Raw genomic sequence first — 12,704 nt, forward strand, 5'->3', positions numbered from 1 at the left:
TGAGTTCCAAGTTATTAACGGTCCCTGAACTGTTAAGGCAAAAACTGAAGCCTTCAAAAAACCTACATACTTTCGTTTCCCAATGCAAAGCCACAAACCTTCATAAGAGCAAATTTTCAAAGGTTTTTTTTTTATTTCTTAGATCGTAGTGTTATCTTTCCGGAACATTGATAAATGATCATAATTCTCCACCTGACTGATCAATATAAGCATTTAATTGTGTGTTTTATACTGCCGACCCTGATCTACATAGACGACAAGTCTCTTGCTTTTTAATTAGTTTTACGATTAATCAGTTTTACAGAGTGCATTAAATGACTCGAATTTAGTCAATTAGCGCACAACAGGGGAGAGTTATCGTTTTTCAGGGTTAATAACTTTCAATGAGCTTCGTAATAACACAGATGTCGGCAAATTATATTTTATGCTCAAAACATATTCCGTTTCCCAACAGAACAGAATAGCTAACATAAGTGTTTTTAAATGAAGTTATGATTGTCGCAGTGGTAATTGCCTTAAGCAAATGCAAATTAACCCGAAAAAAAGTGTTTATGTTTTGAGGTCAGCATTTCTGTTCTTCCGTTTAGGTGAAAGTATATTCCAGATGGCCCTGCAGCCTTATCGGGAAGAGGATTTAAACTATTTTAAATTCTCGTCCCTTGTGCTCAACGAATTTCCAAGAACCTTGAGAAAGACGTTTAAAATGATGTGGGACAACTCTTATGGACATCGCCCTGGTTTCCAGCTCTGGGATGATTCTAATGCTGTAAGAAATTTGTTTGGTTCGATAGAAGGTGACAGAAACAAAGTACCTGTTCATCAGTCTTATAACGAATGGGATTGCACTGCTTTGTTCCAAGCCACTCTCTACTCGAGGGCCTTCGCCTTACATCACGGAACGCTAAATGATTTGTATATCAAGCCACGTGGACTGTCATATGGACATTTTCACGCATCAGTGGTGAGCAAGGCTGGAGACAACGCAGAAACCTGCGCACTAGCGATCGATCAGCTTCGTATTTTGCGAAATTCCCTCTGTCACTCGACCAGTTCTAAGATGGAAAAAGTGTTATTCGACAAATGCGTCCAACACGCCAAAGATGCTTTCCTCGCCCTTGGAGTTTCAACATCTCCAATTGACGTAGTTGGTAGTTTAACAGAATCAGACTTTCCCACAATTGAAGTTCGTAGACTTGAGCAAATGATTAAAGAAGCAAATTCGGCGCACATCAAACTTCTTGAAAGCATAACGCAAAATACTGCCGACAAAGATGATGTCAAAATGTTGGCGGAAAAAATGGAACAGCTTAAGACTTTGCAAGACGAGGGTGCTATTCCATCAATGCCAGGTAGGGTACCTGTAAGTCATAGTAAACTCCAAAAAAATCAAAGAATGATTGGGTTTTTGAAGCCTAGTTCAGCTCTTGGAATTTACTGAGAGTAGGATAACTGTCAGCTTTGAAAGCTAAGCCCGCCTCCTTGTTAAAACCAACCAATTTCTGTACTAGGCTTTGACAGATATTTTAAGTGAACGTGCCTGCACACATGATAGCTTATTCAACGGCAGTAGAAACTTCAACCTTATATCAGTCGCTTAATGATATTATTGAGGCGAATTTAGTTCCTTGAACTGAGATAAGATAAAGTAAAGAGAAAATGCAGGCTACCAGAGTTCCAAGAGTATACCAAGCTGTATGGCCACAATTTCTTGTTTATGAAGGTCTGTAGTGAGTACCACTTAACGAACCAAGGTACCAAGGGTCAGGACGTCGGACTCGCAATCAGGCGGTCCCGGGTTCCAGTCCAGTCCCGGCCATTTGCTGGATTTGTTCTCGGTTGTCCCGAGTTCGGCTCCTCAGCCACGCTTGTAAATAGCCAACTGGTTGCCTCCTACCAGCTGGGGTTTTTGATTCTTTTATGTTCTATTTGAATTGTTTCTTTCTAAGTATTGAGTGGAGTGCTTGTAAACTAGCTTGATAAGCTAAGTGCACTTTCCACTATAAACAAACCTAACCGCTTGACTGTGTTCTTTAAGCATCTAAATGTAATCTCAGTGTAATCTCTGTATCCACAGCTCGTCTTCGACTGCTGATTGATTGTGAAGAATTGATAGGACTTTCTCCACAGGATGGAGTTTCAAGGGTAATCGTTACCCAGCGGGCAGACCAAGCAATGCTCCAAGGATCCGCAGTTGTATCGACCACCTCTGCTAGCCCAGGGACTGCGGCCGAGGTATTCCAAAAGAGGGAAAACACAGGGGCAGAAGAACCAAAGGAACCGAAGGAAGCCGCCCAAGGGGAGGCAGTGGTTATAAATGGCTTGAGGCAAGAAAAGATTGGAAATGGAGCTGTTCCCTCCCCACAAGACATTCTGAGTTCTATCGCGTCAAAGTACCTACAGGCACTTAACCCTTCAACATCGGAGGAGTTTAATGGTTTTCTTCAGTATATGGAAAAGGTGCGCAAAGTTATTATTGTGGATGTTAAGACTGGAAGCTTAATGGTCATGGTGGAATGTAGCTCTCTTCAGGTCCTGGACGAACTCTGGGAAGATTATATCACTGGTCATCTTAGTGAAATGGTACAGAAATGCCTTGTGACCCAGGAAATTCTAGAGGAGTTTGCCCTAGCTGAAGTAAAAATCACAACAACTATTAACGAAGAAGAGTACAGAGCATGCCGCGAGCTATTCTTGAATCTTCCAAGTAGGTGTAAAGATTATCACACTGTAACTACCTAATATTATCAGTCAACTCTCTCTTATTTACATTTGAAAACTGACTGCATGACTTCGTGAAAACGTTGAAGAACCTATTAATTAAACATAATTAAGTTAAGCTAATTTCAAAGTTCTTCACAGGAGTAAATGACGAATTTCCGTGATTTGAAAACTCGACGGAAACATAGACTGAGTTGCTTGTGCCCGTCTTCGTTATGACATCGACTGCTTCAAATTCCCAACTCTGAGCACGTTAACAACTCAAATGACAGGGTATTGAGGGGTCCAAGGAAATTTTAATGTACCTATTTGATAGATACATAATACGCTATGCCAGCAAAGAAGGTTTACTGCCGGGGAGGGCTCTGTAGGAATTCCCCCCCCCTGGATCCTAGAACTGATGGTACCATATCATGTCAATCTGGATTTTATTACGCTATTTTAGGTAGAGTAGGTACCAAAATTCCCTGTCCTTTCTCAGACCAACTGTGAACCTTGTCGGTTCAAGGCATTCAGATATTGGGGACGGCGAAAAAAAGAAAAAGAAAAAAAATGAAGAGAAAGTAATATCGGGGGGTGTTCATCTCTTCCCCTTTTTGTCCTCCGCGCTCCTTTTCGCGCCACTCTCTACTATTCGAAAGACTAAAGTAGGATTTCTTCACCCTACTCCGGACTAAACTGCTGATGACGGCGGGATTTTAATATCGATTCTTCCCTTTTATTATATCTTTGAAGACATGAAAGCATGGCAGCCAAGAAAGGAAATAGAGGCTGCAAACACTGATGACATGTACTACACACTTGGAGTGACACAGCATAAAAAACGTGATTTCAAAGCAGCTCTTCAGTTTAAACAGCGTGCGCTGTCCATACGAATTAAATTGTTGGGAGAAGAACACGAAAAAACTGCCGACATTTACTTCTCACTCGGGTTAACACAACATAAACTAGCTGACTTTACAGCAGCTCTTCTGCATAAAAAACAAGCTCTATCCATACGAATAAAACTGTTTGGGGAAGAAAACAAAACTGTTGCCGACAATTACCATTCACTCGGGACGACACAGCACAGACTAGGTGACTCAGTATCAGCAGTTCAGTCTCACCAGCGCGCATTGGCCATCCGTATTAAACTGTTTGGAGAAGTACACAAAAGCACCGCTGATAGTTTTAACTTACTTGGGAAAACACAGTATGAACTAGGAGATTTCAGGTCAGCTCTTCAGTCTCACCAGCGTGGGCTGGCCATCCGTATTAAACTGTTTGGAGAGAAACACAAAAGTACTTTCGAAAGCTACCACTCACTGGGGATAACACAACATCAATTAGGTGATTTCAAGACAGCGCTCCATTCTCACCAGAGCGCGCTGGCCATCTGTTTTAAACTTTTTGGAGAAGAACACGAAACCATTGCTGACAGTTACTACTTAATTGGTGTAACACAGCAAAAAATGGGTGACCTCCAATCAGCCCTTCAGTCTTACGAACAAGCGCTGGCCTTCCGTGTTAAACTGCTCGGAGAAGAGAATGAAAGTACTGCTGACAGTTACCACGCACTAGGGATAACACAGCATCAACTAGGTTACTTCAAATCAGCTCTTCATTCTCACCAACGTGCACTGGCAATCCGAATTAAGCTGTTTGTAGAAGACAACAGAAGCACTGGTGATAGCTACTATTCACTTGGAATAACAGAATATCAACTCGGTGACTACGAATCAGCTGTTCGGTTCTACGAGCTTGCTCTGGCCATCTATAGTCAATTGTTTGGCGAAGAACACGAAATCATCGCTCACAATTACCACTCAATGGGGGTAACACAGCATCAACTAGGTTACTTCAGATCAGCCATTTATTCTCACCAGCGTGCGCTGGCCATCCGCAAGAAATTGTTTGGATTAAAACACGAAAGAACTAGAGAAAGCTACCACTCACTATGGGCAACACAGTACAAACTCGGTACCATTAAGCCATCAGCCTTTACGTTTAACTAACACGCTCTGGCGATTTGTAAAAACGTTTTGAAGATGTTTGGAAAGCACTCCCTACACTGATTTGCCTTTCATCATGTTTACATTGCTTTATTATTCATTCAAAACATTTCAAAGCTCAAAATTAGCCTACGTAGCAGGCGCAAGAGAAGAGGAGGGGAGATAGAGAAAAGCAAGAAAGGGTATTTCTCTTCCTTCCCAAACCGCTCTTCCTTTTCCCTCCTTTCTCCTCCCCTTTCGACGCCTGGCACCCAAGCTATCTCAAAATACGCTTTAGTTACCTCTTCGCAAACTATGCAGATGAATGGATTCTCCATAGGGCAGATGGGGTATTTTTCCTGTTTTCGCACTATGTTTTTGAGGCATGGCTTAGGCAATTTCATCCCGAGAGAGAGAGAGAGGGGAGGGGAGGGGGGGGGGGGTGGGGGTTGGCTTAGGTATTCAGGGGACGACAAAGTTTTATACGGGGAGGCTCTGCCCTGAGGTCAAACCCCTCACCCTTTTATATCCTATTTTTGTCGGAAAAGGTACCTTTTTCGTGTACCTTCTGGTCAGAGTCTATTGACAAATGGTACACCTTTCACATACCTAGTTTAGAAAGTTAAAATGTCACTCTTTAAAATATGAATAACAATCACAAAACCAGAACGATCTATCGACTTTTTCACAGTCATAAATACATTTTTTCAGACTGAAATGACAGATTTCCCTATCCTTTCATAAACTTCAACTAGTAAAATCCTCATCCCTTAATATGCCTGAAGCCTGACAAAAAAAAAACTAATAATAAAGTAACCCTTTTGGGAGAAGCCTCCGTACATGTATAGGCCAAAGGGAGAACTATCCGCCCATAGAGTGTAAACACTGCCACCTCTCATCACGGCTTCTTTGCGTGACGTCTGTAAGCCCCTTTGGCTGACATTTTTAAACACTGGTCGGTGGTCATAGGCGTAGCCAGCCGTTTTTTTGTAGAAGTCCTGAAGGGGCAAGGAAGTGGGGGGTGGGGATGAGGACATAATAGCAAGCCACGTTAACGCTGGCCTGTAAAAAGCTACAGCACAGCCGTTACGATTTGCTTTAAAATGTTATCTTCAATGAGTAATAAGCAGTGACTTATCAACAAAAACCTTTTTGAATTTTTAATAAGGATCTTTATTTACACTCACGTATAAGTATCGTTTTGCATGACTGGCTTTTCACGAACGTATCAACTTTTCACCCTTCTCACAGTGCAAAATCATGCTTGTTTACCATTTACACGGGTAAAGCGGTTGTTTCACGGTTTGGATAAACGGTAAGAACAATTCAGGACGGGTAATGACTTCGTCCTGAAACAGCGTTCACCAAACTGTACAAATCAGTTCCATTTATTACTGAAAAACGGCCTCGATTACCGGCCTGAAACTGGTATCAAAAATGGCTTTGAAGAAATCAGAACACGAACGCAGGTCCCTTTGAAAAATTCCGTCCTGAAAAACAGGACTACCTTTTCAGATATTCCGTTGCTTCCGGAAATTTTCCGATAAAACAAAAAAAAAATTTCTAACCGGATTTTCCGGAACATTTTATAAGTTGTGAACAACCCATATCTCATATCTCGTTCCCGTCGCTTGTCAGTCGCGTAGTTGATGGACACTGATATGGCGAGGAGAAAAATGAGCATTGTGGCCACGATTTTCTCAGTCAGTGCAAGGTCTTCAGCTGTTTCGCTCCGGCCTCATGAAACGGCCCAAACTTAGTGAGTTAAGTTCGAATGAGTAGTAACTAAATTTATCAAAAAAACAAAGTAAGATAAGTAACGAATTAACGTGAAGGAAAAAACAAATAAATGTGACAGATGAGAAAATTTGCATGAAATTATGACCATTTTGACATTTTAGCAAGAGGAAAATCAGATAGCCTTTGTAAAATCAAGGAGACAGCAGCGAAAAGCTTTACTTATACTAGTTTGCATAATTTCATGCAAATTTTCTCATCTGTTACATTTATTTGTTTTTTCCTTCACGTTAATCAGTTTCTTAACTTCAAATGAGTTTGGATTGTTCTATTCGTCTGCTTCAGACGGATATAACCGTCTGAAGATCGTCTCCTTAGTTTGATTCAGTTGATTAGTTCGACGCTTCCCAAGTTTGAAGTCTGACCCAACAGACGATCTTAATTTAATTAAGGTCGACCCAAATTAGAGTTTGGTACCTCTCATGAAAAGTTCGACGTCTGGTCTAGGCCTTAGTATATCGTCGATCGTAGTTGTCAAATAGGAGACAGCCGTTTCAGTGCAAAATACAGATAACCAGGGATCGAAATTAGCCCTCTTTTCAGTACGCAACCATTAAAAACAACAACAAACAAACAAACAAGGAGAAAACTGTTTACTAGAAATTATTTACGAGCTGAGACCCTACAAAACGCCCAGTTTTCAACCAACATGGTTCTAACATGTAATCAAAGTAAACTGAAAGAGGACCCCACCTAGGTACCTACTTAAAAAAGCAAGATGGCTCAGCGACAGATTCAGTTTTCACACTTATGGGATAGCTCTTACGCTGGCGCGAAAACCACACCGGATAGGGCTTCTGTTCACACATAAAAACGGTGATTTCGGCGCGATTTCTGTAACGGAGTGAAGCTTCGCCATTTGGTGCAATCACTCCCTTTCACATGCGATTGCATGAGCTCATTTTAACCAAAATTTTTGTTAAGCCCGGGCTTAAAACACAGAGCGTCAGACACTTCAGCACGAGGCTGTAAATAATTTTGTAAATAATTCATTGGTTTGTTAATATTATTAGTTACTTTTTTGTAGATACTTTTTAGTTTGTAGGTCCACATCAGCTCTTTAGCTGCCTTTTTTTTACTGACCTACATGACAAATAAAGTATGTATGTATGTATGTATGTAGGGACGCCGAAGTATATAATGTCATTATGCTAATTAGGATAAACCGGTTAGCATAATCTGATAGCGTCACAAAATAAATTTGTAGAAAATTCCAAGCCGCTCTATATTTTTGAACGATTTTCGGGTTGTTTGGCTGAGATATTGAGAAAAATATTTGTTTTTACCATGTTACACAAAATGACGAATTTCCAGCCAAATGACATTCTTTATAAATTTTGAAAAATTTTTTATGCAGAAACATGTCTTGTTAATTTTTTTTGCGGAATATTATGGGTTTCCTGAGACTGAAATATTTTTTTTTCTAAAAATTTAATTTTTGCCCTTTTCAATGAGGTATAGCGCTATATGGAACTGTAAATAACAACAGAGATAAAATTTTTTAAAGTTGCATTGTCAAAAAATACTTAAAAATAAACTTGGAAGACAATGTTAAAGGCCAATCAGAGAAAGAGAAATATTTTGAATGCTTACGAAAAAAGGTGATTTTGATTTCGAGACTTTAAAGCTTGAAAGCCAATATCTATTTCCAGCTTTTGATAGGTCCTGAAATGGAGGACACGGTTCCTTTCTTTCTTCTTTATTTTCACTCTCAATCAACGTTACACAAGCAATCATCGCGATTATTACGGCTCACTCAATTTACGGAATGTAGGCCAGAATTTTGCTGAAGCTGCAAACGTGTTTGGAAACAAGAACTGGAAATTCGGCGTAGTAGTTCCACGTTTTCTCTATAAAACTACGAATTAGGGATAACTGAAATTAAATATCGTAGTTGTGCAAATGATAAGGACGACAAAGAATTGTAGCCAAATGTGCGAATAAACGTACTTCTTTTGAAGTTTTGTTGCCGTCGTCGTTGACGTTGCGCAAGCTACCTCGGTGGCTAAGAAATGTTAACAATTGTTTCCTTTTACTGAATATGGCACACTAGGAGCCAATGGGGGCAATACTACTCCAGTTTCCGTATTCTGAAGCGCCTTATCCTAGCAATATGTCGACGGCACCAACGTTGTATTTGTACTCCTGTCTGAACTCCTAATAGCCATTTTATAATTTGGCCATTTTGTCTCCCATGCTAGTGATGAAAAATTTTCTTTTAGAAATTATTACAAAACAAACATGGCGATTTCCCTCAAAGAGGGACTTCCCTAATTCGTGCTCATTTCTCAGTTTCGGTAAAATCTCAGTTGCCTCAGAATGATCAAAGAACCCGTGAGGTATGTGCATTTGAAATAAAAGTATGACTGCACCAATGGCTCGACAGTGAAATCGCGTTTGCTAACCAATTTGACATGATAGTACAAGTCGTCCAATTCTGCAGGACGCCTTGGAAAATACTCTGAAAGAAGTGGATTGTCGACTAAAACTATATTTTTACAAATCCTGTTCTGACTCCAATTTCATGCGTCTTGCACCGCATTCTAATGCTTAAAAGGAATGGCAGAGGGTTAACACAATGGTTACGGCGAAAGCAAGCTGATTCGCAAACATGAGGAGCCGCGTAAAGTCCCTTTTCTAATTATCTTGAGTGACGGTTGCTAAGCTCAATTTCCTATTAGAATTTTACCTCCGATCTCGTGCATGTTAGCAGGGGTCAGATTAGCTGTCATCGGTAGTGATCTTCACAGAGGCGATGAAACAATTCTAAATTTCGCAACTGTCTGTTAATATGGTTAAAACAATACTAGGCGGGGTAAATACATGTAAATAAAGTCGAGCGCGGTCTTTTCAATTATTCTCCGGATCGGATCAGCTCGATCAAGCCATCATTGTATGGAGTATATGTGGGTTACTTTTTGTCGTTTCCTGGTCGAGAATTTCTGTGTTGATACGTGATCAAAATCGCTTCTCTTAGAAGCGATTGGTATTTGGAAGAACAACATAAACAGATCGGACAGGTTAGGAGAATTCAAGCTTCTCTTCTGAAAACCGGAGATGGCCAGCCTTCCTTCTTCACATTGGTTCAAATGCGGGGCCAATTCAGCCTTAGATCAGTAGGTTTACCTTGCGACACATTAATTCTGGTTTGTATTATGACTTGATTAATCGTAAGACTCCTTGAAGGTAAGTACAGTGTTCGATTTTTTTCCTTTAATTTATTTATTTCGGCTTCGAACATATCCGCGCCAAAACCTCCTAAATGCCCGCCAAATTTAATGTGGCGCTCTCGATCGTACAGTTCGTGTTTAGGAAGAAACAGGCCCAGCACAACTTCCACTGGAGACAATTTTGTGTACAAAAAGTACCCTAATAAAGAAGTCGAAAAGCTCTATTAATTTCGTGCGACATTTTCTTGATAAACAAAGGAATGTGTTGAAAATTATAGACGTCCGTGTTTTATAATACACATACACACGTAGTGGCCAAATTGCTATATCTCTGATCTTTTTTCAACTGTTTTGCTTGTTGCCGATGTTTAAATGCTTCATCATGATCCAGTGCGATTTATAGTTGTCACTTCATGCTCAGATCTTTGTTTCAATTAATGAGAAAATTATTGTACAGTAAAAACGCTCTTTGCACAACAATAAGGCCTGAGTAATTATCGCGTGATATTGCGTTGTTGCATCCGTTCTCGACACAGCCGGACGGAGCTCTGCCTATGAAAATAATCGTTTTCCTAGTATCGAATAGGCGAATATGTCTCCCACTGGTAGCAAATTGTGCTACAAAGCCATTAATAAGGGCTATTCCAAGTATAAACCTCTTAAAAGCTTTTTATTTTGATCAAAAATGAAATGAACAGGGGCACCCAACGAGAATATAGTTCAAAACCACTTAAACATAGAATTGTTAAACGTATTTTAGTATTTAAACGGTAGATATAGGCATATTTTTATACCCTAAAAATTTTTCATCTGTTCGGAGTTCCTAGCTGAAAGTCAAGTGATCCGAAAATTATAGGGATCAAAACTTACCTTTTCGAAAATTTTAGCCAGAAAAAAGCCTCCCGAAAATTATAGGTGACCTTTTTAGGGTAAAAATCCGTTAAAAATGGGAAATTATACCATTTTTTAGATGTCCGAAAATGCTAGGAGAGGCCGGCAAGCAAGAAATTTTACAACAAATGTTCCGAAAATTCTAGATCTCAAATCGTCTTCCGAACAGATATTTTTCCGAAAATTGTCGTTGGGTGCCCCTGAATGAAACACGTTAAAAATACCAGGACGCTCGTGTTACCTATACCCCTACCGACCTACCTAAGGTACTTCACGGAGAGGGGGTTGAGTGTTAAATTTGCTCGTTATTTGTAAAGCCCTAAATCTAAGTAGCTTTCTTTTTCTTTTAAAATTTTTTACGGAGGAATCGAAATGAGTTTTGGTTGATTGGTTGTGTCCATCGCGGTTCACCCCTATTTGTTTTTTTTAATACAAACGGTCTCTATTATTTTTCACGAGCAGAGAGCTTTGATATAATTCATCGAAAACAAATTCATGAACATGGTTCAGGGTATTCTGTACGTGCTTTTATGTTGGGTGTGTCGCCTGATTAAAAGCGAGCGATCGGGTGAGTCGCCTTCGCTTAGTGCAAGAAGACTTTGTAAAACGTGTATTTAAATGAATCTTTCTGTAAAAAAACGAGGCCTTAGGAAAGTTTATAAGGTATAAAATAGTCTTGGAAAACGGTTTGCCAAATATATTTTTCTTTTGTTTGGGACTTGCTAAGATTGTATTGAGTCAACTAGACGCTTAGAATTCGTAATTGAACTTATTCTTTGGGTGATCCAAAACAAAGCTAAACAACGACTAAAGTTCCGTCTGCACGTGCTCTTCTGGGTGAGTCGCCTGAAAAAGCAAGGGATCGGGTGTGTCGCCTTCGCTTAGTGCAAGGGAACTTGGTTGGTTATGGCTCGTGAAAAATAATAGAGATCGTTCGTGCAATGGTATTTTATTAAAAAAACAAATAGGGGGGAACCGCGATGGACGCAACCATTCAACCAAAATTCGTTTCGATTCCCCCGTAAATTTTTTTGAAAGAAAAAGAAAGCTACTTAGATTTAGAAATATAAATTTCGGGGGAGCAGAATTAAAAGTAGGGACTAATCCCTTTTTTGAGAAAAGGCCGGTGAAGTCTCCTATTTAAATTCTGCTCCCCAGAGAAAGCTACTGTGAAAACTATTTGAATTTATAGTTAATGTAAATTCTATAAAATTTAAATCGCTGCGCTTCGTTCATCTTCGGTAAAGAAATGCATATTGATTCTGAGGTCTCCCCTGTTTGTTGCAAAACTCTTCTACACCGCCACAAGTTTTCCAACTGATGCAATGTTTGGAGCGATTTTCATTCTATCAGGTTCTATTTTTTAGTTGTGTCCGTCTCATCAGCTTTTTAGTAGTGTCTGCTAAAACGAGCGATTGAAAGATATGTCGGATAAAGCTTCACAGGAGGCCACGAAAGGAGATTCGCATTTCTGCTCAAGTATGGTTTCAAGCTGTCAACGATCTATGCTTGGCTGAATTTAAACAATGGCCTTCTGGTCAGATGGGGGACAAATTTTCCCCCATATTTCGGTCGCTAAGGCTTGCGGCTCGCCATGCAAAGTTTGCAATTGAAATCACAAAAAGATGGAGGGTAGGCACTGTAAATCAAATGCGATATAATGGTTTATAATTATGACTGGCTAGCTTTATTTGATTTATAGAACAATGCCATGTTAATATATGATTTTTACCCTTTGTATCACCCCCAAAATATCAGAAACAGCTCAACCAGAAAGAGGAAAGCTGGCATCCTTGCTGAGTTGTTCACACGTGTACTCCCTCGTTTTCATTTCGTGTTTTCAGGTTAGGTAGACACAAAAGACCCACCTCAGCAAACCCTTTATTATTTACTATTACCTTGAATGCTTGGAGAAACAAAGAAGCGCCGAACACTCTTGGCAAATTTTTTGAAAAACACGTCGAAAGGCTAATTTTAACAGGCCAATTGCATTTCAATAATTTCAATAACGCGTTTTTTAAGTGATAAGAGCTTGAACTAAAATTAAAGTAGATTTTAATAGGATATAAAGTTTCTATGACAGCTTAAAATGTCAAATATGTTGCATATTTTAAGGTCACACTGAATAAGCGTTGCAGTATAGATTCATTTGAAAGTA

The 12,704-nt window shown here is 39.7% G+C and overlaps 2 protein-coding genes across 2 annotated transcripts; both read left to right on the plus strand.

Moving 5' to 3' along the window:
• Positions 1-569: 569 nt before the first annotated feature.
• LOC140949053 (uncharacterized) lies at positions 570-1,438 on the plus strand. Its single transcript, XM_073398301.1, has one exon. The coding sequence runs from the start codon at positions 605-607 to the stop codon at positions 1,436-1,438; it is 834 nt and encodes a 277-aa protein (XP_073254402.1). The 5' UTR covers positions 570-604.
• Positions 1,439-1,992: 554 nt separating this feature from the next.
• LOC140947680 (uncharacterized) lies at positions 1,993-5,092 on the plus strand. The gene is made up of 2 exons (XM_073396851.1): positions 1,993-2,704; positions 3,454-5,092. The coding sequence occupies exons 1-2, from the start codon at positions 2,173-2,175 to the stop codon at positions 4,710-4,712; spliced, it is 1,791 nt and encodes a 596-aa protein (XP_073252952.1). The 5' UTR covers positions 1,993-2,172; the 3' UTR covers positions 4,713-5,092.
• The last annotated feature ends 7,612 nt before the right edge of the window (positions 5,093-12,704 follow it).

The sequence above is a fragment of the Porites lutea genome, chromosome 9 (assembly GCF_958299795.1).
Source record: "Porites lutea chromosome 9, jaPorLute2.1, whole genome shotgun sequence".
NCBI classification, from domain to species: Eukaryota; Metazoa; Cnidaria; class Anthozoa; order Scleractinia; family Poritidae; genus Porites; species Porites lutea.